This window comes from Cuculus canorus, chromosome 27 (genome assembly GCF_017976375.1).
Source record: "Cuculus canorus isolate bCucCan1 chromosome 27, bCucCan1.pri, whole genome shotgun sequence".
In the NCBI taxonomy this organism is placed as follows: Eukaryota; Metazoa; Chordata; class Aves; order Cuculiformes; family Cuculidae; genus Cuculus; species Cuculus canorus.
In genome coordinates, this window is record NC_071427.1 from 524,668 (window position 1) to 550,012 (window position 25,345).

A 25,345-nucleotide genomic window follows, 5' to 3' on the forward strand; every position below is an offset into this window, starting at 1 on the left:
TCTTGGCAGCAACCGGGGCTAGGTTGCTCTAGCTGCTCCACTCCATCCCCCTGGCTCCCATTCCCGTCTCCATCCCAGGCTTACCATTTCTGTCAGCTTCCAGCGCCCGCAGTAGGAACCCCAGGAGGCACCCGGTTGGCAACCGACAGCATCGACAGGGTCAAGAGACCATTTTTGTGCCAGAAAGTCTGTACCCACTTCCAGATGTGCAGGCAGTTGGTGGACAGCGAGCTCTGGCAAAGCTCTCCTGACCCGGTTCCACATGGCCATCCTCAGCTGCCCAAGCGATGCCCCTCAGAGCAGCTCCTGGTCCCGTTCATCACCCCGGGCACCACCGCAATGCTGGATCCCAGTCCTTTACCAGGAGTTGAGTGTGCTGGTGGCTAATCCCTGGGACCCAAAAGCTTCGGGGCTCTTTGGGAGCCGTTCCCGTAATGGAAAAGTGACGTCTTCAACTGCTTAATCTGGGCTTGGCATCCCGCCGGCGCGGTGCCGAACCTCTGGGTTAAGCCTCTGCCCCCAGGATCGGGGCCATGGGCTGCAGGCTGAGGGCAGGGATGAAGCCCCCAGAGTCTCCCTTCCAGTCACAGTTTGTGACTCAAAAGGATCCGAGTCCTGCCACCGGAGTGTTCATGCAGTTGTTCATGCTCCCACCGGCTACGAGCACATCCTCTTTCCCACCCCACATTGGTAAGGGCTTCCTGAGGGCAAAGCTTGTCAAAGGGGACACCTTCTTAGGCAAGGGGAGAACTTCCCATGGCAGCTGCGCACAAACCCAGGGTGCTGACAGGGCGATGTGCCCGCAGGAATCAACCCCAACAGATCCACCAGCTCTGCAGGGAAGCTGCCCTGAGCCCACACCATGCTGCTGGGAGCCGGGTTCAGTAATCATCGCTGCCCACGATGTTTTAGAGGATTTCTTTGGCTGCGTTGACTCTGGCTCAGCCCAGGAGCCTCACTGGGGCAGTAGAGCAGCGCAGAAGGCAGCTGGAGGGTGAGGTGGGTGGGTTTAGGGATACAGTGCAGTTCCTGGGCTGAGGATGCTCTAGGATTTGGGAAATATTAAAACCTTTCTGAATTAAAACTTCTCTGGCCCAGATTTTACACACACACCCCAGCCCGAATAAGACCACAAAACCCTCTCAGACCATTGCCATATTTTTACATAGGCAAAACAAAGACACAGAGAAGGCTTCGACCTGAGGATCTCTGGACCGTCTGCCCCCGTGGGACAGGATCCTGCAGCCCCGCAGCGTGCTGGTTCCACAGGGACAAGAGGGTTTGCAGGCTCTGCTGGAGGAGACAGAGCACCTTCCAAAGCAGGAGCGTGGCATGCAGTGCTTGTCATCTTATGGCCCTTGGGGAGGTCTCTGCTGGTGCTGTCTTGTGCCTTTGGCTTCAGCATGGATTGCTCAACCTGCCAGGCAGTTAGATAGAATGTTTGCTCTTCAGGACAGCTAAAATAGAGTTGTCTCTGCTCCACTCTGTCTCCAGAGCTGCGAGCCAAGGATGGATTTTGCAGGCTGGGAGTCAGCAGCTGCTGGGGAAAAGGGCACCCTGAGTTGTCTGAGAGCTCAGGGACATCTCAAAGGACATCTGAGGGTTCCTGGGGGTGGCAGCAAGTGCAGGGAGCAAGCTGAGAAGGGAAAGGTTGCGGGGAAGTCCAAATAATTGGGAACAGAGCAACAATGAGGAACTGTGGGGAACTGATGGAAAAGAGAGGGAGAGGAATCACAGAGAGAGGAGTGAGGAAAGGTGGGGAAACAACAGAGAGGGGGCAGGAGGTCCAGGTGTGGGGATCACAGCTGCCTGCCTGTGCCAGGAACCATCACCCGGTGCTCGGCACAGGGTTGATGGCAGCAATTCCCTCTGCACCTACCATAAATCTCAACATCATCATAGATGTCAGCATCCCTGTGAGGAAAAAGAACATGGTGCTCTGAGCAGTCTGGTCTGTCCCCACCACCTTTTGACACTGAGACAAGGGCTATCTCCTGCTCCAGCGTCTGTCCCATCTCTCCTAACACGTCTACAGGTTCTGCTGTCCTCCACACAGCCCTGTTCACCTCCTCCCAGCCTCGTGCTCTCCTGGCAGAGATGGGAATGTCTGGCATGGAAATGAGCACAACTCTGGCCTCTCTCACATTGCACATGGATGGTGGCCCCATCCTGGGCTGCCAGAGACACAAACACAGTGGTGCGGAAGGGCAGCGCTGGCCCATCACACTGTGCCACCGCAGCATCTGAACAGCTTGTGGACAGGTCCCACATGAGGGACCATGCTTGGGAAGGGCTCACAGCACCCCAAGAAGTTGCTCTCAGTGCCAGAACCTCTCGTGACACCAAGAATGGCAAATGCCAGCCCCAGGGTAATGAGCCCATGTCGTGGCCACTGACTAGGGTGCATGGGTTTGAGCTGGCACTCAATGGCTAGGTCTGGGTTGGTGCTGGGCACCAGCTGGGGGATTGCTCCAGCTCATGGAGTGGGGAGGAAGGGGCTGAGGACAAGGTACTCACAGCTGTAGCATCACAGCTCGAGGCACGTACCCATCTGCAAAAGAGCAAGGGAAAGCATGTCAGCGCGGTGCCAGGGGCTGGGGTTTACCAGATTCTCACCCCAGCGCCTGCCCAGGACACGTTGGGGTTTGGCAACATCTCCTGTCCCCAGGGACAAATGGGGACAAGAAGAAGCCCGAGTCTGGGGACTGAGCTAGACGCTTGGGAGGAACCTGTTCAGGGCAATGCAGGGCATGAGCCTGCACCTGGCTGGGAAGAGCCTGCTCGCACCTCGCTGCCTGTGGGATGTGCAGCCCATTTCACCTGAGCATCCCTCCAGTGCAAAACACGGCTTGTGGAGTCTGTGCCTATGGAAAGCCTGATGTGTCAGGCTGGTGGCCAAGAGGCTCTGAGAACTGTGAGGCTTTAGCAGAGGGAGAAAACAAGCCCAGATAACAGCGGAAATTCTGCTGCCAGCAATGAGAGGAAGAGAAGGATGTTGTGCAAAGAGAAGTGTGAGTTTGAATCACTAGGTTGGAAAAGACCTTTGAGATCATCAACTCCAACCGTCCCTGTCCCACTACTAAATCATATACCTAAGCACCTCATCTACCTGTCTTTAAACACCTCCAGGGATGGGGACTCAACCACCTCCCTGGGAGCCTCTGCCAGTGTTTTGACAGCATTTTCTGTGAAGAAATTCTTCTTAATGTTCAATCTAAACCTCAGCTGGTGCAGCTTGAAGCCATTCCCTCTCGTCCTATCACCTGTCACTTGGGAAAAGAGCCCAGCACCCACCTCCCTACAACCTCCTTTTAGGTAGTTGTAGAGCGATAAGGTCTCCCCTCAGGCTCCTCTTCCTCCAGCTAACAACCCCAGCTCTCTCAGCCGCTCCTCATAAGACTTGTTCTCCAGCCCCTCCACCAGCTTTGTTGCTCTTCTCTGGACACGCTCCAGGACCTCAATATCTTATAGCAAAGTGCCCATAACTGAACACAGGATTCGAGGTGTGGCCTCAACCAAAGAGTCAGGGTATGGTCAGATGTGTCTAACAGAAAGGGTTTGTCTCCTGCTGTCTACCGGGGGGTGTGTGCACAGGGAAACTTGTTCCCAAACCTTTGTGCGCTGTGATCCCCAGTGCAGCAACACCTCAGCCCCCACAGACTTACACCTCCTCTCGCTGTTTCGGCAGAGGATTTGCTCCTGGCTTGTAAACTGAATGACATCGAGAATTTCTCCTCGTCTCAGCGGCAGGTTCTTCCCTCCACCCCTCTTCTCCGTTGCTGCGGGGGTCAACCATCATCTGAGTCAGGACATTGGATGCTTCCTTCAAACTGAAAACACAAATGAGCAGTGCAACAACTCAGCAGCCGCCCCAGGGGAGTGTGAGATGGGCAGCTCTGACCACCCTCTCTTCTGCGAGAAGGCAGATGTCTCTCTCATCCCAGTTAGTCTGTGGGACTGGTCTGATGAGGGATGTTTCAGTGGCAAACAGGGTATTCCCGGTCTCTGTGGGGCACAGCCCTCTCTGCTCTCCCCTCAGCTCTTCTCATTACTCCCTTCCTGGGAGGAGAGGGGGAGCTGAGAGGGAAAAGTAATAGCTTGTTGCTGCTCACCTTGAATTTCTTCTGAAAATCCCTGTCTGCCTTCTCTTCTTTCTTGCATTCCTTGAGTGTCATTGGCTTCCCCTTGCGGGAGATTGGGGCTTCTCTGCAGAGGTTGTTGCAAGTCACGGGAAAGCTCAGGTGACCCCACGCTCTGTTCCCTCCCTCTCCCTTCTCCCACCCCTGCTGCTGCCCTGTCCTGTTGCCCTGCAGCAGCTCTGCCCCCCACACCCGAGGGTGCCTCCATCCAGGGGTGCTGGGGCTCCCGGGCCAGGTTAAAGCCTGATGCTTGTGCATGGACTTTTCTATCACAAGCCCACCAGAGACCATTAAACCACAAGCTTTGCCAAAGGCTCCCTGAGCCATTTTGGGGGCCCTTAGAAAGAGCAAAAGCCCCCATTACCTGTGTGCTGCCGCCAGCAGTGCAGCCCTGTTAGAGGCCTGACCAGTGTCTCCACCTGCAAAACCAAACCCTGGCAGAGGTGCTGCTGTGAGGCTGCTGCGAGGTGTACAGACTGTGAGACTGACACAGCAGCAAGAGCTTTATCCTCCTGGTGGCAAACCCTGAGTTTGCCCCCTGAGTGTGGGGAGCATCACGGTTGCCTGTATCCACTTACAGAGCAGCAGAGAAGCCCATCACCCTCCTGTATATGGGATCAGTGGGCTCAGCGTGGGCTCCGCTGCTGCCTGTGGCTCGTCAGGGCCTCAGAGCTCTCTGAGCTGCACGGCTCACCCCACTCTGCATCCCAGCCCCTGCGGTACCCACCTCCTCTGGGGCGGGGATGTACTGGTGGCCGGGACATGGGGGGCAGCAGAAAGCCTTGGCCACTCCTGAGCAGCCCAACAGGCTCCACGTCATCGTATATCTCATCTTCACCCCTGTGATGAGGCAGAGAGTGATTAGGAAGCTCTGTTGCAGCGACAGCACTGGAGGTCGAGGGCAGGATTGAGGCTTCCAGAAGGAGGGTGGGCAACAGGCAGCTGGACTGCACATGGATTGGCCCTGGGTTTGGGGCAGAGTGGAACAGCAGCTCTGTGCCATGTGCCAGCAGCTCCTCACAAGGCTCGGCAACACGGCGCTGCAGCCTAGGGTGCAGGAGATGGCATATAGGTGCAAAGGCAGCAGCCAGACCGGTGCGGTCGTGCAGCCCACGGAGGACGGTGTGTTGCACTGTGGGAGCTGCTTGCCAAAGGTGCTGTCTCATGCTGGGCTCCAGGAGCAGGCAGAAAAAACTCAAAGACCCTCTTGCTGTTCCCTCTTGTGCCCTTCCCACTGGATCAGGAGAGCCTGGAAACCACTCAGAGTAAAAGTGCCATCTGAGTCCTTACCCCATTACAGTCAGAGCATTCCTGCGGTGGGAGGCGAGCTGGGGCTGATGCAATGCAGGCTGTCCTTAGGTAACCTGTGGTGAAAAGAGGAACAGAAGAGGGTTGTGAGGGGTTATTCTACATTTTATTCTTGACTCTATAACCCATCCAGGGGTTAGAGCTGCCCTGAGCTGGATTTAGTGTAGAAAGATGCAGGGACTTAAAACTGCCGGCACAGCTGGATCCAGTGATGTGTTCTTACTCTGTGGCCCGCTTGTGAATCTCCTTTCTTCCCAGCACTCTGGGGCTCATCAGGGAGCTCACTGGGGAGCTTTTTATTTTCCCATTCTTATGATCTTATTTTCATGGATCATAGAATGGTTTGGGTTGGAAGGGACCTCAAAGCCCATCCAGTTCCCCTCCCTGACATGGGCCTTGAAACACCTCCAGGGATGGGGCAGCCACCACTGCTCTGGGCAACCTGGGCCAGGGCCTTCCCACCCTCATAGGAAAAACATTTCTTCCTAAGAGCTCATCTCAATCTCCCCTCTTCAGCTTAAAGCCATTCCCCGTCATCGTGTCCCTGCACCTCCCTGATCCAGAGCCCCCTCCTCAGCTTTCCTGGAGTCCCTTCAGTACTGGAAGCTGCTCTAAGGTCTTCCCGGAGCCTTCTCTTCTCCAGGCTGAACAACCCCAACTCTCTCAGCCTGTCCTCATACAGAAGATGCTTCAGCCCTCACATCATCTCCACTTCAACAGGTCCATGTTGTTCTTGAGCTGAGGGCTCCAAAGCTGGACACAATACTCCAGATGAGGTCTCACAAGAGAGGAATAGAGGGGCAGGATCCCCTCCCTCGCCCACTGGCCACGCTGCTGCGGATGCAGCCCAGGAGACATTGGGCTTTCTTGGCTGCCAGTGCACGTTGCCGGCTCATGTCCAGCTTCTCATCCCCCCAGGACTTGCCAGGTCCTTCTTGGCAGGGCTGTTTTCCATTCAATTTTACTTTCTCTCTGAAGCAAGTGATGAAAGCAGAGTAGAAGAGGCCAAAATCGGTATGTTGAATGTGATGGGAAACCCTAAACTCCAGATCCATACCAGAGTCAGGGCAAGTACTGAGTATCATCATGTGCTCAGGAGAATCATCTGCCAGAACTTGCTGCTGCACCCTGTACGACTGCCAGCACACCTGCTGGGATCTTTTGATTTTATCACCAGCCTCGTAGCTGTCACCATCTTGGACTACCATAGCAGCCAACAACCAGCATGAAGATCTGCAGTACAACATCACTGCTCTGCTGGGTTATTGTACCAACTAGTGTGATCATATATTAGGCCCTAAAAATCGTAGAATCTTGGAATCATAGAATAGTTTGGGTTGACCTTAAAGATCATCTCCAGTTCCAACCCCCTGCCATGGGCAGGGACATCCCACTGGCTCAGGCTGCCCAAGGCCCATCCAACCTGGCTTTGAACACCTCCAGGGATGGGGCAGCCACAGCTTCCCTGGGCAACCTGTACCCGGGCCCTGCCACTGTCATGGTGAAGAAATTCTTCCTAATGTCCAGTCTAAATCTGCCCCTCTCCAGTTTATACCCAGGCAGGTGTTTACTTCTCTACACAACAGCCTGGGAATGGCCTCTGCGTGCTGATACAATAATTACATCTCATAACAATAATATAAACCAGCTAGGCTTTGCAGTTCTTATAAGGAAAGAAAGAGAGGCTCTACTCCTACGATTGCCCTCTACCCTACAGGCTATGTACGGCATGAACTGGTTAAGAGGGAACCATCCGTTAAGCAGGGTTATGAGCAAGAATTTAGAGGACTTGAGGAAGAAATGGGATTTGCAACAAGTTTCATCACCCAGAGTGAGGATTCCAGAGTGGCTGCTCTTAGAAACCAACAAATCTGCCTTGATTTGGAAGGCCACCATGGAGCGTGGCAGGGCTCATGCCAAATGGATAACCACCACATCCAAGAGGCACAAAGCCCTGTGTCCCACAGACAGCTGGTGAGAAGGGCACACCAAGCTGTAGCTTTGGCTGTGCCTGGGGAATCTCAGCAGCTCCTTCAGGCTTGGAGGCAGGTGGTGTTGCAGGCAACATGCTGCCATCTTCAAAGAACCTCTGCCCCTTGGCCAAAGGGTGCCTCTTGCCAATGGGAAGGATATCAGCTCTGCTTCTCACCAGTCAGGCTTGTCCTTAGAACCACACATGGGCATACTGCATAGAAAGGACCTCTGGAGCATCATCCAACCACCTTCTCAGAGCAGGACTGGCCTCAGAGCCAAAGCAGGTTGTTTAGGGCCTCATCCCCGGGTCAACTGCTTATGTCCAAGGATGGAGATACCCATCTCCCCAGTGCCTGCTTTTCTCACAGGAAAGAGCCTTCTCCCAATGTTTAACTGGAATTTCCCCTACTGCAGATCACACTCGTCACCTCTGGTCCAGCTCCTGGGCACCTCTGGAAAGAGTCTGGCTCCATCCTCTCCTCCCATTAGAGAGCTGTGGGCCGTGAGAGGATCTCCCCATCGCTTGCTCTCCTCCCAGGCTTTGGGTCACAGCCTGTCTCTCCCCACGTGCTCCACCCCTCAACCTTCTTAGTGCCCTGCGTAGGGTTCACTCTGGTCTGTCAGTGTCCCTCGTGCTGCTCCCTGCAACCCTACTCCCTACAAGCTCCCCAGAGCCTCACACTCATCCCCAGCCAGGGGCAGGGCGCTTAGACCCTTTTGTTTCTTCACCTGCTGTCCTTCTCTCTCATTCCTTTCCACACGCTATGCCTATAAAAGCCCCTTTGGCATCACCAGCCCCAGCTGGTAATCAATCAGTATTTCTATCTCCCAGGAGCTCCAGACTCTGAGTGGGAAGATTTTCCTTCCTGAATGAGCAATATCCTTCTCTGGGGGACTTGCAGGTGCCTGGCTGTGCCTGGCTGTACCTGGCTGAGCACTTCTTGGTGGCTCTGTGACAGGACGGACGGGCATCCCAGGATGTGGAGCCACACCAAACTTCTCCAGATCCACGACAGGAGGGCGCCTGGGCTTGGCTGGCCTCGCTCCCAGTGCCTTCACGTGTGGCAAAGGCTTCCTCCGAGGCCCAGATGGGTGTCCGGTCCTGTGAGGGCTTCCCACAGTGTCCAAGGAGGCTGCAACAGTTGTGCCTTTGCCAGAAATTGCTGGAGGACCTTTGTCTTTGGCAAGTGGCCGTGTCTGCTGGGCTGTGTTTTTCTGGGGAGGATCGGAGGTGGCTTCCATCTCCTTGTTCAATGCATCTCCACCTGGCTTCACAGGGACTCGGGGAAAGCCGGCACCTCGAGCATTCCCCTTCTTCAGTTGCACCATCCGTGCTGGGGTCTCACAAATGGGATGAGGAGTCAAATGCTGTCCCACGCTCTGACCCTTACTGTGAGATGGAGGAGCCGTGCTGAAGTCCATCCTCTTGGTCCAGGGGTGCTCGGGAGGCAGCGTGGGGGTTTGTCTTGTCTCCGTTGCACAGGATGTTGTAGAGCGACTCTCGGGCTGGCCACCTGCACTGGGAGGGTCATTCCTGCTCCCTTGGAACTTTGCCCGTAGGTGCCTCACCACAGCCTCTTTCCCCTCCAAATGGGCCTGCAACCATTAAGAAAAGCACCAGTTAAAACACCATGGAGGACAAGAAGCCAAAGGCCCCCCTGGGGAATGCAGTATCTCTTCCACATAATGCAACAAGAACTGTCCTCCATGAAATGTGGTCTTTCCTCGAGGCAGCTCTGGAGCGTGCCTGAGAAAACAGCACCGGGCTGCACCGGATTAGGAACAGGTCCCACAACCATCGGGGCATCCAAGAGGTATTTCATGGAGTCTTTTAGACAGGGACATCCCACTGGATCAGGCTGCCCAAGGCCCATCTAACCTGGCCTTGGACACCTCCAGGGATGGGGCAGCCACAGCTTCCCTGGGCAACCTGGGCCAGGGCCTCCACTCTCATGGAGAAGAAATTCTTCCTAATGTCCAGTTTAAATCTGCCCCTCTCCAGTTTATACCCATTCCCCCTCGTCCTATCCCCACAAGCCTTTATGAACAGCCCCTCTCCAGCTTTCTTGTAGCCCCTTCAGGTACTGGAAGGTTGCTATAAGAACTCCTCAGAGCCTTCTCTTCTCCAGGCTGAACAACCCCAACTCTCTTAGCCTGTCCTGATAGGGAAGGTACTCCAGCCCTTTGATCATCTTTCTAGCCTCCTCTGGACCCGTTCCAACAGCTCCATCTCCTTCTTATGTTGAGGATTCCAGAACTGGACACAATACTCCAGATGACGTCTCACAAGAGAGGAATAGAGGAGCAGAATCCCCTCCCTCACCCTGCTGGCCACACTGCTTTGGATGCAGCCCAGGACATGTTGGTTTCTGGGCTGTGGAGCGCACCGTTGCCAGCTCATGTCCAGCTTCTCATCCCCAGCACCCCAAGTCCTTCTCTGCAGGGGCTGCTCTCAATCACATCATCCCACATTGTGTACTGAAATCGGGGATTGCCCCGACCCAGGTGCAGGACCTTACACTTGGCCTTGTTGAACCTCATGAAGTTCTCACAGCCCCACTTCTCCAGCCTGTCCAGGTCCCTTTCAGTCTGATCCACCTTTGTCCACTACCAGGGACCATCAAACAGAGGGAAGGGATGGGATTATACCCTACTAGTAGCAAAGCTCCTGAGGGCAAAATCTGATATCTAGAGGTTGCCCAGGATTCAGAAGGGAGCAACTTGCCTTGTCCTGGTCCTGGTTCCCATGATCTCAGGGTAGCTTAGCAGGAGTCTCCTGCCAAAGCCTGCGTGCAATATTAAAGGCTAAGAGGCAGCAGATTTGCCCTACTTTCCCTGCCCAGTGTGTTTTCCTGCGCTGCTCACACCATGCACACGTGAACAGGAGCACACCAGCCTCAGCACAGAGCTGCCCGGCTTTCCTGAATGACCAAAAAGCCCCACAGGCTTTGATTTTGAAGTTCACTCTCTGGGATTTTAGCTTGAGTTTGTGCTTGCCTGTTGTTTTTCTTTCACAACAGGAGGGGCTCACATGCAAAGATGCTCGTGCAGGGTTTTTAGATGTAAGTTCTCAAATAGATCTGTACCTGAATAAGTGCAAGTTCCCTTTGCGTCCCCAGGCACCTCAGCTTCCCTGGTGAACGCTGCACACAGAGCACTTTGAATGCAGCCTGTGGTAAAGCAGCGCGACTCCAATGGTTCCTGGACACCGAGCTGCGGGGCTCTTACCCAAACTAGTGAAAAAAAGCAACTTTTTCCAGATTTCCAAACATGCCACTGGGATTTTCAGCACCCAAAGGATCCAGAGGTTTGTAAGCATCAATTTTGGAGCTGTTCCATGAGTTGGGAAGTGCTCCAAGCCCCCAGATGTGCCCGTGGGATGCAGCAGCACTGCCATCAGGACCAATCCCAGATTTTTCAGTACATTTTGGTCCGGTGGGAGCTCTCCTGGACTCGGTGGATGAGTGGCCTCCTTCTCTCTTACAGATTTTATATCCAGCCCAACGTCACCCAGCAAATCTTGCACTGAGAGACCTTTGAAGCTCTGACCAGCTCAGACATACAGGAGGACTTTGTCTTCCAGGAGTGAGGATCTTGGTAAGACCCAGGGCATTACCAAAGCCTTTTCAAGCAGGACACACAGCTCTACTCTCCATCCCCAGGTCCAGCTCAGCCCAGATCCCATTCTTACTCACCATTTTCCATCAGCAAATGCTTTCCTGCATGCTCAACTCCTTTCTGAAGGCCACAAAAGGCTTCCAAGCAGAAGGACTTGTGCAAGGTGAGTCCCTCTCCCCTGAAACCAGAAGCTCTTGGCTAATTGTTGGGGACAAGCTGTGTGCAAATGTCAGGAAGTCACTGCAGCCTGACTGTGAAACAGCAGGAGGAGGAGGAGGAGCTCTTGGTGCACTGCTGGCTTGGACTCTACTGCTTTTGAGAACCTTCAAGCCCACCAAGCCCTGCTGCCGATAGAAGTCTCATCCAGAAAAGAGTCTGGAGTTCAGGGAGTGACTCGGTGATGTGAGGGACTGGCTGCCACAAGGACCAGGAGAGTGGCTTACATTCTTGTCTGATGGTGGCCAACACGAACTCACTGCAGGTTAGGTCTTCAGAGCCCCACAGGACCTGCAGAGGGTGGAGGCGATTTGCAGGGGTTGCATGGCAAAACCAACATGGCCCCACGAAGCTGAGCCCTGCAGGAGGGCTGGGGAGAGACCTGGGCTTTTCATCACATCCAGAACTAGGGAACATTAGCTATGTTGAAGAGCTGAGCTCCACCAGGATGCAGGGAAAACGCTCTCCTTGTCACAGGCCAAGTTGGGCCATCTCTGTGTTGAAATACTCTGGTGTCACTGTTTATTGCCTCAGAGACAGGAAAGGTCCAAGAGATTGAGTCAAGGCCCATGGCAGGGATGTTCTGACCAACTGCAAGTAGGTGTTGATGAAGAGAAGGCTACAAGGATGATTGGAGGGCTGGAGCATCTCCCATCCAATGACAGGTTGAGAGAGTTGGGCTTGTTCAGCCTGGAGAAGAGAAGGCTCTGAGGAGATCTTAGAGCGACCTTCCAGTACCTGAAGGGGCTCCACAAAAGTTGGAGAGGGGCTGTTCAGAAAGGCGTGTGGGGATAGGACGAGGGGGAACAGGGATAAACTGGAGAGGGGCAGATTTAGACTGGACATTAGGAAGAATTTCTTCCCCATGAGAGTGGTGAGACACCGGCCCAGGTTGCCCAGGGAAGCTGTGGCTGCCCCATCCCTGGAGGTGTCCAAGGCCAGGTTGGATCCAGTGGGATGTCCCTGCCCATGGCAGGGGGGGTGGAACTGGATGATCTTTAAGGTCTCTTCCAATCCAGACTATCCTATGATTCTACGGGAGGTGGCAGTGACAGACACCTCCTCCATCACCTCCACCACCTGCCCCAGCACCGCTGCCACCAGGGGGGACAGAGAGGGGACACAGAGCCGGGTGTGAGGGATAAGGTGTGACAGGGGTGAAGGGAAGGATGCAGGGCTGTGTTTGGGGGACAGAGAGCTCAAGGGCCACATTTTGGGGTGCAGGGAGGATGCAGGGTGGTGTTTGGGGTGCAGGGGGGATGTGGGGTGGTGTTTCGGGTGTAGGGGGGATGTGGGGTGGTGTTTCGGGTGTAGGGGGGGATGCAGGGCGGTGTTGGGGTTGCAGGGGGATGCAAGGGTGATGCAGGGCAGTGTTTGGGATGCAGAGGGTGATGGGCGGTGTTTGGGGGTGCAGGGGCGACAGGGGGGCAGTGTTCAGGTGGCAGAGGAGGGTGCAGGGGGTGTTCAGGGGTGCAGGGGGGATGCAAGTGTGTTGCAGGGCAGTGTTTGGGGTGCAGGGGCGGGTATTATTGGGGTGCAGAGGGAGACGCAACACAGTGTTTACGGTGCAGAGGGGATGCAAGGTGGCGTTTGGGGGCGCAGAGGGTGATGGGGTCAACATTTAGTTGTGCAGAGGGGATGCAGAGCGTTGTTTGTGGTGCAGAAAGGGGACACAGGGCAGCATTTGGGGGTGCTGGGCAGCGTTCAGGATCCAGAAGGTGATAGGGGCGGTGTTTTGGGGGTGCAGGGGTGACCAGGGGGGCAGTGTGCGGGTCCAGAGGAAGGTGCAGGCAGCGTTCGGGGGTGCAGGGGGATGCCATGTGGCGTTTGGGGTGCAGGCAGGATGCAGTGCGGTGTTTGGGGGTACAGGGCAGGATGCAGGCAGTGTTTGGGTGCAGGGCGGTTATTATTTTGGGGTGCAGAGGGTGATGGGTCAGCGTTTAGGTCGTGCAGAGGGACGCAGAGCGTTTGTTTGTGGTGCAGAAGGGATATAGGGCAGCGTTTGGGGCGCGGGTGGAGGTGCGGGGCAGTGTTCGGGATGCAGAGGGCGATAGGGGCGGCGTTGGGTCCACGGGGGGGCGGTGTTCGGGGTGCAGCGGGCAGTGTCGGGGCGCTGGGGGCGCTGTGCGGGCCGCTCGGTTCGCTGCTCCGGGATGGCGGCGGCGAGCGCGGAGGTGGCGGAGGAGGCGGCGGGGGCCGGGCCGGGGGCGCGGGCGCGCGCGGCTGCCGCTGGCGCGGGTGAAAGGCGCTGGTGAAGGCTGGACCGGACGTGAGCTTGGCGAGCCACGAGGCCGTGGGTGGTGTTGGCGAGAAGCGGCGGTGAGCGGTAGGGAGAGACGGGGGGGGGGGGGGAGGGGGGGGGGGGGGGGGGGCAGGGCCTGTGGGGGGGAGAGCTGAGAGGGGGGAGCTGAGGGGAGGGAGAGCTGATGGGAGGGAGAGCTGAGGGGGAGGGGAGAGCTGAGGGGGGGAAGGGAGAGCTGAGGGGGGAGGGAGAGCTGAGGGGAGGGAGAACTGAGGGGGGAGCTGAAGCGGGAGAGCTGAGGGTGAGAGCTGCTGTGGGGGGGGGGAGCTGAGGGGGAGAGCTGGGTGGGAGAGGTGAAGGGGGATGTGGGGGGGAGAGGTGAGGGGGGAGTGGGGGGAGAGCTGAGAGGGGGAGAGCTGGGGGGGAGCTGAGAGGGGGAGAGCTGAGGAGGGGGAGCTGAGAGGGGGAGAGCTGAGGGGAAGAGCTGAGGGGGGGGGAGCTGAAAGGGGGAGAGGCTGAGGGGGGAAAAGCTGAGGGGGGGAGCTGGGAGGGAGAGCTAAGGGGAAAGCTGAGAGGGGAGAGCTGAGGGTAAGTGCTGGGGGGTTCTGGGGTGGCAAAGCTGAGGGGGGCAGAGCAGGGGGGACAAGCTGCGGAGGCAGAGCTGGGTGGGGTGACAAATCCAGGGGGTGGGGGCAAAGCCCTGAGTTGGGGGAGCAACGCCTGGAGGGACTTAGAGCTGGGGGCGGGTAAGCTGGGGAAGGGGGCGGGAGGAGGGGGCGGCTAAGCTGGAGGGTGGGGATGGGGTGGTGGTGGGGGAAGAGTCCAGAGGAGGGGGGGAGCACTGGGGGGACAGAGCTGGGGGGGGTTAGGGTAGACAGAGCCTGGGGGGGCAAGGCTGGGGAAGGGACAGAGGGGGACAGAGATGGAGTGGGGGGGGAGAGCACAAAGCATGGGGGTGGTTGGAACAAAGCAATGGGAGGGTAGAGCAGAGCCCTGGGATTGGGTTACAAAGCCATCATGGAGGGCCAGAGCTAAAGGGGTTGAAGAAAGCAGGGGGGGCAGGGGGAGATGCCCTGGGTTGGGGGGGCCAAAGCCTGGGGGTACACAAAGCATCAGTGGGGGCAGAACAGGAAAAGGCAGGGTGGGAGAACCTGGGGAGGGGTGGAGCGAGATGGGGGGGCAGAGCAGGGGGGGCAGACCTGGCAGGAGCCACTCGCTTGGGTTTGTCCTTTCAGTGGAGGGTTTGAGGGATTTTGTGGAATTGTAGGAATGTCCTGAATCATGGAATCCACATAGCCCCCAACAGCACGAGGTGCCTCACCCTGGCAAGCCTTGGTGTCCATGCAGGGATGGGGAGCAGCCCTGGCGAAAAGGACCTGAGGGTTGCTGGAGATTGAAAAGCTGGCCATGAGCCGGCAGCGTGCGCTGGCCAGCCCAGAAAGCCCAGCGTCTCCTGGGCTGCACCCCCAGCAGTGTGGCCAGCAGGGCGAGGAAGGGGGTCCTGCCCCCTCTGCTCCGCTCTGGGGAGAGCCCCCCTGGAGCCCCGCGTCCAGCTCTGGAGCCTTCAGCTCAGAAGAACATAGAATCATTGACTCACTTGGTTGGAAAAGATCTTTGGGATCAAGTCCCAACCATACCTGCCCACTACTAATCTAGATCTCTGAGCCTCTCATCTGCTTCTCTTCAGGGATGGTGACTCAGCCACTTCCCTGGGCGTGCCTCACCGTGCTTGACCATCCTTTTAGGGGAAGAATTTTTTTAGTAATATCCAATCTGAACCTCCCGTGGTGCAATTGAGGCCATTTCCTCTCATCCCATCACTTGTTACTGGAGGAAGAGACCAACACCCACCTCACCACAACCTCCTTTCAGCCAGTTGCAGATGGTGATGAGGTCTCCCTTCAGCCTCCTTTGCTGCAGGCTAAACAAGCCCCCACAGTTCTCTCAACTGCTCCTCAGAAGACTTATTCTCTAGCCCCTTCACCAGCTTTGTTGTCCTTCTCCCCTGAGTTGGCAAGGGACCTGACAAGGATCATTAAGTCCAGTTCCTGTTTCCTGCACAGGGCAACCCTAACATTCACGTTGTTGTGTCTGAGGGTGCTGGCCAAATGCTTCTGGAATATTGATGAGGAGGAATGGATTTAAATTGGAAGGAGGAAGATTGGATAGACATTAGGAACGAATTCTTCACGATGAGGGTGGGGAGGCCCGGCCCAGGTTGCCCAGAGCAATGGTGGCTGCCCCATCCCTGGAGGTGTTTAAGGCTAGGTTGGATGGGGGCTGGGAGCCCTGATCCAGTGGGAGGTGTCCCTGCCCATGGCAGGGGTGGGACTGGATGTGCTTTCAGATCTCTTTCAAACCCAAACTATTTTGTGATTCTATTCTATGATTTCCTGGGAGCACATTTCCACAGCCACATTTCCTACTATGGACAACAAACCTCAACAACCCCTGCTGGCCCACGTGGGATTGGTGGGATCCCTGACAAAGGGACACTTCTCCTTCAGAAGCTGCCCAGGGAGCAGCTGGTGTAGCTGGTCTCCTGAACCTATTCCAAGGAATGATCTCTGTGGCCTTCTCTCCTCCCTTGGTTCTCATCTGCTTCTCCATCCAGCAGTTTCATTTGTTATTTTCAGAGCTATTTATTGGAAAGGGGAAATGTTAAGATGGAGATTCTGGTTTCTTCTTGAAACCTTGTAGTACCTTTCCTCAAGATTTTCTCTCTTCTTGCTCTCCTTTCCTGCGTGAAACTCTTGTTTTGCTTTTCAGGAGCTGTTTGTTGAAACCATAGCCAAAGACGCGTACGTGTACGCTCAGCAAGGAAAGAGGAAAACTCTGCAGAGAAAAGACCTGGGTATGAGAGCATATTCCATGCTGTTGTTTGCAAAGGGTTGCTGAGATGAGTGATTTTTCCACCTGTCCTGATGTGGTGAAACAATTGTAGCTGCCTTTCTCTTTTTTTCAGAAGATGGGAGGGAAAAACTTCTCTGCTACCAAATATTACGCTGATAATTTCGCACATCAGCTTCAAACCCAGCAAACCTCTTCAAAATTGGATACTGCACTGGGATGTAATTTAAAATGTTTGAGGCAGATGCAAATACGGTTTATTTGTCTTAATTGCTTCTATTTGCTTTGCAGATAACGCCATTGAAGCTATTGATGAATTCGCGTTTTTGGAAGGTGAGTTTCTACGTGGTTTCCCTTGGTTTCAATATTTTGTGTAATCATCTTGGGAGAGAAAGAACCGAATCATTTGCAGAACCCTCTCGTTTCCATGTCTTTAATAATTACTAATGTAACTTGTTTTGCCCTGCTCTGAGAGGTGAAAGATAAATCAAGTGGACCCTGAGGCACCTACGATGCTTTGGTTTTACTCATGTGTGATCTGCTTGAACTTCAAATTTCTGCCTGTTCTTTAGGCAGTTTGTAAACAAGATTCATTTGTTGACATAACTGCATTTCTGATTCCTGAGGCTGTAATTGGGGTTTGGTTTTTTTTTTGCATTTTTAGGTACTTTGGACTGAGCTGGACAAAGACAGATCCCTCTGGAGAAAGGGCCTTGCGGAGTCAGCATGGGGTGGAAAACAGGATGCTACATATTCAAAAAGTAGCTCCTAGAATTGAGACACTGGAATGGCGCCATAAGTTTTGTAAAGTTCTTGGGAAGTTCTTTATTTAAAAATGCATATTTTTCTCATACCTATTTTGTATGTCCTTAGCCTCCCTGCTGCAGGGCGCAGGCGCTCTCCAGCTGTGGCCACAATGGCAGAGCAGCGTCAGCTGCGTCTCTGGGCACTCTGCAGCACCATGGAGCTGAGAACAGAGAGCAGCTTGGCTCTGATACCCAGGCATGGTGAATTTTTTTTGTATGGAAACGTATTTTGCTTTGTGTATGTTTGTTTCTTGGCTGAACACAATTAAATTGTTGTTGTTGAACAGCTGTCCTGATTTCTGCTGGGACAATGGATGGTGCTCCTGTAGCGCTGTGGTAACAAGAAAGGATGCTAAATGCTGTTTGCTTTCGTTGGTTGTTTCCTCTTCTGTCCCAGTGAAGCCCTGCTGTCCTCCAGGGGCTATGTATGAGCTCCTGGGAGACTTGGCTTGTTTCCTAAGGGTGTATGGATTCCATAAATTTCTGTAATTGCTGTCATTGTAACCAAAAAAATCCATCCCAGCCCCCCTATTTTGAATGCCAGAGTGGTGCCTGATGTGTGAGGCTGCCAGTGATGTTCTGTTGTGTTGCTCTTGTTCTGAATCTGGCAAAAAAAACAGTTCATCTGGGATTTTGGCCTGAAGCTCCGTCAGGGGAGGTTCAGGTTGGATTATCAGAAAAAAATTCTTCACAGTAAGAGTCATTGGGTACTGGAACAGCTGCTGCCCAGGGAGGTGGTCGAGTCGCCTTCCCTGGAGGTGTTTAAGGAACGGGTGGATGAAGTACTTAGGGACATGGTTTAGGGAGTGTTAGGAATGGTTGGACCGATTGATCCAATGGTCCTTTCCCAACCTTGTGATTCTGTGATTCTGTGTGATTTCTGTGATTTGGATCCAGTCCCTGCGCAACTTGGCCAAGTCAGGGCAGAGATCCTGATTTCTGAACATTTGGCAAAAGTCCTCAGACAGATGTGGCCCCTGAGTGGCGCAGCTGCAAGCGGCACTCGCGGCACACAAGCACTGCCCGTTCCTCTGCTGTATCCAGGACTTGGGAGTCTGGTGTTCCCTACTTGTATTTACGAGCCAGAAAGAAAGATGCCTCCTCTTGGCTCCAGGGCTCAGGGACACCAGAAAGAGGCAAGCACAGAGCTGCAGGTCCCTCTGTATGGTCAGGGGGAGCACTTGCTGCTGTGCCTGGGTCCTACGGTGTCACTGTCCTTATAACAGAGCCAGCCTTGTCTCGGGTTTGGTGGTGAGGAGGGACAGGAGAGTGTTGTCTCGAGATAAAAACACCATTAAATCATAGAATCATGGAATGGTTTGGGTTGGAAGGGACCTTAAAGCCCATCCACTTCCAACACCACCTCTCGCTGGATGAGGTTGCTCCAAGCCCCATCCAGCCTGGCCTTGAACACCTCCAGGGATGGGGCAGCCACCACTGCTCTGGGCAATGTGGGCCAGGGCCTCCCCAGCTTCATTGTGAGAATTTCCTCCTAATGTATAACCTAAATCTTCCCCTCTCCGATTTAAATCCATTCCCCCTCATCCTATCACTACAAGCCTTTGTAAAAAAGTCCCTTCCCAGCTTTCTTGTAGGCCCTTCAGGTACTGGAAGGTCTCTGTAAGGTTTCCTTGGAGCCTTCTCTTCTCTACGCTGAACAACCCCAACTCTCTCCGCCTGTCCTCACAGGGAAGGTGCTCCAGCCCTCCGATCATCTTTGTAGCCTCCTCTGGACCTGTTCCAACAGTTCCGTATCCTTCTTATGCTGAGGATTCCAGAACTGGACACTTGGTCTTGTTGAACCTCATCATGTCCACACAGGCCCCACTTCTCCAGCTTGTCCAGGTAATGTGAAGAACGGGCATGAAGGGAGTGTGGTCCTTTCAAATGAGGCAGCTTGAAAGTGGCTCTGAGTCTCCACAGATGTAATTAGTTTGAAATTGGTGATAAGAACAAAGACCCCCAAGGGAGCTTCCCCAGGCTGGCAGCAAACCCAGCTGCTCTCAAGAAGCACTGATGCTTGCTGGAAGCCTGATCCCTGTTCCCACCTTCCCATCCTCTGTTTCTAGTGCCAGTGTGGGGATGCACCAGTCTGGGGGAGCCGTGGAATTGTGAGTAGGGTGTGCAGATGAAGTTTCAGCTCCACAAATAGGTTCATCAGGCTTCTAGGCAAGGAGAGCCGGGTTTCTCTTTCTGCCCTGGATCCGCTGGGCGCTCGGGCTCATTTGGTCCCTTCAGGCTCTGCTGTTTGGCGACAGCTGAGCGTTCACATTTTCCCTTTGCTGATTGAATTCTCCATCTAGTCTCACCCCATCCTCCATGATACGTCCTCACAATACAACCTTGACTGTTTCCTAGTGTGTTTTTAATTGCATTTTCTTTGTTCTGAAGTGCATTTACCAGGCTGTTATGAAATGATCTACTTCTCCGCGGACACAGCAGTCTTGTGTGCAGCGCTAGGGAAGGGCCTTCCCTCTGGGATTTCTGTGGGTGCTCAGATTGAAGTAATCTCTCTCCCAGGCAGATTTCCCGAAGGACCATGTCTTTTTGTTCAGCATTTGTGTCACACTTGGCCCTGATTTGAGCTTGGGCCTCTCCAGCAGGACACAAATAGTGAGCAGTGATCCCTTTGTCAGTGTGTCTCTCTCAGATGTCTCTGGGCAGCATGGACGGTGCCTGTCCCAGCAGCTCTGCTCCATTCAGCCTAGGTTCCTGGGCTCTCCAGATGCTCCTCCATGCTCGATTTCCTCCAGGGCAAGAAGGTTAGAAAAGTGTCTGTGTCATCCCAGTGGCAGGAGCAGTTGGGTTTGGGCGGGATTCACACACTGATGCTGTGATTTTACGCATGTTTTACCTGTTCTTGGCTTCTGCATTGCAGAAACCCTCTCACTGAGCCTCCTGCTCTCTTTTGGCCAGCAAGAAGTGGACTATGTGGGCCAGACAAATGGAAACCATCCAGCAGTGCTGGCTGCCTCGTGCCAGCAGGGCCAGAAGGGCTAGGGCTTGGCTGCAGGGAGATCACAGCACCTTCCTGGTTGCTCCAGGCAGCACCTGAGCCTATTTCTGTCCTCTCCCACCCAGCAGCCAGACCAGCTCTTTCAGCCACATAGGGCGGTTTGGGTTGGAAGGCACCTTAAAGCCTGTCCAGTTCCAATCCCGTGCCATGGATCCCACTGGATCAGGTCACTCACGAGAGCTGACGTCCTGTACGCAGATGCTTTCTGCCTGATTGAGCAAAATGGTCAGGACACGTGTTCGATGATGGATATGTGGCTTTTGGGGTGCTCATGACAATCCCTTCTCACATGCTATGTGTCCCTTCCAGGGGGGACTGGAAGGAGCCTGTGTGTTCGGGGACACAGCAGCGCACAGGCTGTGGTGGTCTCCTTATCCCAGGGAAGCTGACATTGTCTGAAGTCCCATCCCAACCAGGAGAACTGACCCTGGCGAGTGGATGAAAGCAAGACCTGCAGGATGGACAGGCTGAGAGAGTTGGGCTTGTTCAGCCTGGAGAAGAAAAGACTCTGAGGAAATCTTAGAGCGACCTTCCAGTACCTGAAGGGGCTACAGAAAAGCTGGAGAGGGACTGTTCGTAAATGTTTGTGGGGAAAGGACAAGGGGGAAAGGGAGAGGGGCAGATTTAGGCTTGATGTAAGGAAGAATTTCTTCACCATGAGAATGGTGAGACACTGGCCCAGGTTGCCCAGGGAAGCTGTGGCTGCCCCATCCCTGGAGGTGTTCAAGGCCAGGTTGGATGGGCCTTGGGCAGCCTGATCTAGTGGGATGTCCTGCCCATGGCAGGGAGTGGAACTAAATCATGTTTAAGGTCCCTTCTGACCCAAACTATTCTATGATTCTATGGTGCTGCACACCTGTGCCCTGTGAGCATTCACCTGTGGGGCTGAAAACTCTTCTTGCCACTTGGCCTGTTGTTGCCACCACTGTGGCACTGCTGGTGCAACATCTTCCAGGCATTCATTCCATGTTCATTCCCCAGAGTGGTCATCACACTGGATGAGAAGCCTGGGGTGAAATGAGGACTGCTTTACCAACACAGTGGAGCTGATTGGAGCAGAGCTTTGGGGTACAAACAGCTTTGATATCAATGTGTCACTGGGAAGAGCAGCACTACAGTGACACAGTGCCACCATGCACGGCAAAAGGAGGAAAAGCTGAGCCAGTTCTAGGTTGGAAGAGGTTTTATGAGGGAACTGATGCTGGAAGGTTCTCCACGACCTCTTCTTCAGCGTGTAAAGCCATTTGCCCTGGTCAGGCACCCCAACTCACTACCACAGCCGGGAGTGCCACGGTCCTGCCCTGTGGGTTCCTGCTTCCAGTCTGCCCACGTGCACATGGAGCTGCTCCTGCTCTTCAAAGGTATTCAGGAGGTGGTCAGTGGCTGTCATGCCCCAAGAATGTCTCCATTTCCCAGCTCTGAAAATCTCCTTTCCAGACGTGCCCTGGGAGGTCACGGTCAACATGGGGAAATGCTTTGAACCAACCTACATGCAGATATGGGAATGATGGAGAGCTCCCCCGCTCCGGGAATCATAGAATCATAGAATAGTTAGGGTTGGAAGGGACCTTAAAGATCACCTAGTTCCACCCCCACTCCGCCATGGGCAGGAAACATGGGGATGAGACCTTCCGTGTCACCAGCACCAACTTCAGAGTGCAGAGGGTGATCCAACAGTGCTCCAGTATGCTACACAAACCCACTTCGCTGTCAGTGGGAGTAAAATTGTGTTTTATACTGTCGGGGCTTGGGTTTTCTTCTCCCTCTGGTGCTGGGCCCTAGCAGCCCAGGGCTGTGGGCATGCTGGTAATTCTCTGTGCATGGTGTGAGGATGAAGATACAACCACATCCTCTTACAGGAAGTGTCCTCTGACCAGAGCCCATAGCATCAGAGTTACTCCAGCTGGAGGGACCTCAGGGGTCTGTACTTCAACCCCACCACTCAAAATGAAAAACCCAAGCTGGTGACAGAAGCTCTCCTGAAAACAGGGCACTTGGCCACCGCTGAAATCTGGTTTCCTTTCCCATGGTCTGACCTGCCCTTCCAGCTCAGCACCAGGGAACCACACTGATGTTTCAAAAATCACTCGGCAATGGAAATTCCAAACTAAATTGTTCCAGACAGAGCAAATCTTTCCACTGGGATAAATCTAAATTGGATTGTCCTGAAATGGGGCACTGTCTTGTGAGCCCAGACATAAAATAACCCAAGAATCACCGCAGTGAAGATGAACTGATCTGGTTTTATCAGAACAGAAAATTGTGTTGAAATGATTTTTCCATGACTGCTTGATAAAATCAATTCTCTTGGAACTTGATGTCATTTATTGGCATTTCTGCATCTCAACCCATTCCATTGGAATCTTCCTGGTGGCTCCTGTGACACGGCTGTACGACAGCCACTAGAGAGGGACAGAGACAGAGTGAGTTCTACCGTGAGCTGGAGAAGCAGTGAAGGGGCCTGAGCAGAGGGGCTGGTGGCCAAGTAGGTGGTGGAGAAAACCCAACCCAAAGGGGCTCTGCTTACGGACACATTCCCCATCCTCCCGCTGCCGTTGTGCAATCCGGCTGCCAATCACAGCAAGTGGAAAAGAGAATTAGGCAGCGTGAAGTGCTTTTTTCCAGAGGTGGGAGAATCAGCATTGACTTCCCAGAGGTGTGACTGAAAGGTGCTGGACAATGCTGGTGTCCCAGGATGGCTAATGGACCGTGGCTCATTCAGCGATAATGGCCCAGGGCTGGGAAATGTGGACTCGCCCCTAGCTTTGCCTCTGCCCTAAGGCAGGTCTCTGCACTTTCCTTCTGGATTTTCCCCTGTACAGTCAGGCTGACTCTTTCGGTGCTGTCGTAAAGGTGGGAACATCAGAGAAGTGGGGAAAAGGATGGTCAAACCTCATCCAAAAATATTGGCTTCTCTAAATTGGTTGTCACCCTGTGTCCCCATCATCCCAGAGAGATTTGCTTTGCTTTTCTCTCCCCTGAAAACACAGCCACATCCTGGAACTAAGAAATCTCCTCCAGCAGCTGATGAAGCTGGAAGGTGACAGGAAACTCTTACAGCCATTCTATAGCCATGAAGCAAACACAAACCCCAAAGGACCCACACCCAAGGGCTGGGACAGGGCAAGACTGGGTCCTGCTTAGAGCCAGACCCCGAGACTGACTTAACCATCAACTTAGAATGGTTTGAGTTGGAAGGGACCTTAAAGATCATCTAATTAAAGATCATCTAATCTTCATTACCCCTTATAGAATCATAGAATAGTTTGGGTCAGAAGGGACCTTAAAGATCATCCAGTTCCAACCCCCGTGCCATGGGCAGGGACATCCCATTGGATCAGGCTGCCCAAGGCTCATCCAACCTGGCCTTGAACACCTCCAGGGATGGGGCAGCCACAGCTTCCCTGGGCAACTACCCTTATCCCCTCCCCTAGCTCATGCAGTGATTTTATTCCTGATTTACTCAGTGAGGGAGAAAAGCTGGGAGGTTTAGTAGACAAAGCGTCTATGCAGAACGTGTGTTCACACTGAGCCAGGCAGGACAGTCTGTGCCTGGTTCCTTCCCACTGGGCATGAGTCGTTGCTGGAGGAGCCGCTGTCTCTCCTCTCAAGCTGCTGAGACCCTGGCCCAACAGGCTGTGCGCTCTCTGCATGGCTTCCTTAACAATCAGACTGGGTATGGCAAATCCAAACGTAACACGGTTTTGCCCCAGGGATTTTTCATTGAGTTAAAGCATGAACAAGGAGAGAAACGGCAAAGCAGGACTCACTCCTGTGCCCCAGGGCCACCACCTGCCTTCCTTCCCTTTCCTCTCCTCTTGTGTCACCCCTTCTGCATCCCACCACACGGGTCATACAGAGACGATGACTTGTGCTGACATGGGGAGATGCTGCCTCCATCACCCCAGGCAGCTCCTCTGCTTGCATGGTGAGCTGAGAACCCAGCCCAAAGCAAACATTCAGAGATGCCCAGGGAAATCTACTCCAGCAGAGCTGGTGATACTGGCTCCAGCATCCAAGAAGCCCATGCAGGGCGCAGTTTTCTGGCAGATCCAGAGACCCTGGAGAAGAGAAGGCTCCAAGGAGATCTTATAGTGACCTTCCAGTACCTGAAGGGGCTACGAGAAAGCTGGGGAGGGGCTGTTCATAAAGGCGTGTGGGGATAGGACGAGGGGAAATGGGTACAAACTGGAGAGGGGCAGATTTGGACTGGCCATAAGGAAGCATTTCTTCCCCATGAGAGTGATGAGACACTGGCCCAGGTTGCCCAGGGAAGCTGTGGCTGCCCCATCCCTGGAGGTGTTCAAGGCCAGGTTGGATGAACCTATGAACAACCTGATCCAGTGGGAGGTGTCCCTGCCCATGGCAGGGGGGGTTGGAACTGGATGACCTTTAAGGTCCCTTCCAACCCAAACTATTCTATGATTCCATGATCCAACGAGAAATGCTGAATGAGTAAATGGTAAATAATGTTCCCCAGCTCCATGGTGTGAGAGCACATCTCTGGAAAAAAAGCGCTGCCATGAATATTTGATGTTAAAGACCTTTATTCCTTGAAGACAATGTGTAAATAGCTCAGGCTGCCACCTAGAGATGGGGCTTTCGCAGGGTCAGGCACGGGAATCACAATCTGAACCCAGAATAACCTCTTTGCCCTGTGCTCTGAAAACGAGATGGGGGAACAAAACTTATTGCTGAAGTAGTGAAGGAATGAGCCCCAAACTCTCAGCTGGGCACCTCACACAGAGCAACAGCACTTTCCACACCGGGTGCTGGACGCTGGAGCCCGGCGCTGTGCGTGTGCCGGGCAGAACCACGGGGCAGCTGCAGCCACCATGGCCTCGTGCAATCCCAGAGGAAATTTCCTTCTTGTTTTCCTTGCTGATGGACTTTTCTGCCTGCCCACAAAGTTCAACACTGTGCTGGTCAGACCACCACAAGGCAGGCAGGTGGTTTGGACGCTGGAGAGATGTGAAATGAAGGAGAAATGCTATCGTGCTTCCCAGATGGAATATTATTATGAAATTGTGTCTGGGTCTGTGGGATGCAGGGAGGAACAGATCAAGGGTGGTTTCCTGCAGCTCGATGTCCTCGCTGGTGGGTTCTGCTGTGCTGCTGGGCCGGTTTGCACAGCCGGGTGGATGCTCTGACGTGTGCAGCTTCACCCCGGCAGAGC

At 54.1% G+C, this 25,345-nt stretch overlaps 3 protein-coding genes across 3 annotated transcripts; 2 read left to right on the forward strand and 1 right to left on the reverse strand.

The window, feature by feature from the left end:
- Positions 1 to 29: 29 nt before the first annotated feature.
- Positions 30 to 11,256, reverse strand: PRAM1 (PML-RARA regulated adaptor molecule 1). Its single transcript, XM_054050188.1, is given in 12 exon segments — positions 30 to 1,417; positions 1,880 to 1,914; positions 2,518 to 2,551; positions 3,666 to 3,780; positions 3,782 to 3,811; positions 3,813 to 3,830; positions 4,113 to 4,206; positions 4,504 to 4,573; positions 4,867 to 4,979; positions 5,430 to 5,503; positions 8,348 to 9,017; positions 11,117 to 11,256. Coding segments are annotated over 10 exon segments (519 nt in total). The 5' UTR covers positions 5,435 to 5,503; positions 8,348 to 9,017; positions 11,117 to 11,256; the 3' UTR covers positions 30 to 1,412.
- On the forward strand, positions 7,342 to 20,936 carry POLE4 (DNA polymerase epsilon 4, accessory subunit). The gene is given in 6 exon segments (XM_054050561.1): positions 7,342 to 7,421; positions 13,352 to 13,496; positions 13,498 to 13,574; positions 16,254 to 16,351; positions 16,639 to 16,680; positions 18,843 to 20,936. Coding segments are annotated over 6 exon segments (522 nt in total). The 3' UTR covers positions 18,923 to 20,936.
- LOC104062077 (DNA polymerase epsilon 4, accessory subunit) lies at positions 18,963 to 25,322 on the forward strand. Its single transcript, XM_054050562.1, has 4 exons — positions 18,963 to 18,998; positions 19,862 to 19,926; positions 21,410 to 21,660; positions 25,051 to 25,322. The coding sequence occupies exons 1-4, from the start codon at positions 18,963 to 18,965 to the stop codon at positions 25,317 to 25,319; spliced, it is 621 nt and encodes a 206-aa protein (XP_053906537.1). The 3' UTR covers positions 25,320 to 25,322.
- The last annotated feature ends 23 nt before the right edge of the window (positions 25,323 to 25,345 follow it).

What these genes read in the sequence shown, in the direction of transcription:
- LOC104062077 (XM_054050562.1), top strand. Translation starts at nt 18,963, where the DNA reads ATGTCCACACAGGCCCCACTTCTCCAGCTTGTCCAG. An exon ending in CACTTCTCCAGCTTGTCCAG is followed by an intron (nt 18,999 to 19,861) that starts GTAATGTGAAGA and finishes CATTCAGCCTAG; the next exon opens with GTTCCTGGGCTCTCCAGATG. An exon ending in ATGCTTTGAACCAACCTACA is followed by an intron (nt 21,661 to 25,050) that starts TGCAGATATGGG and finishes TTGTTTTCCTTG; the next exon opens with CTGATGGACTTTTCTGCCTG.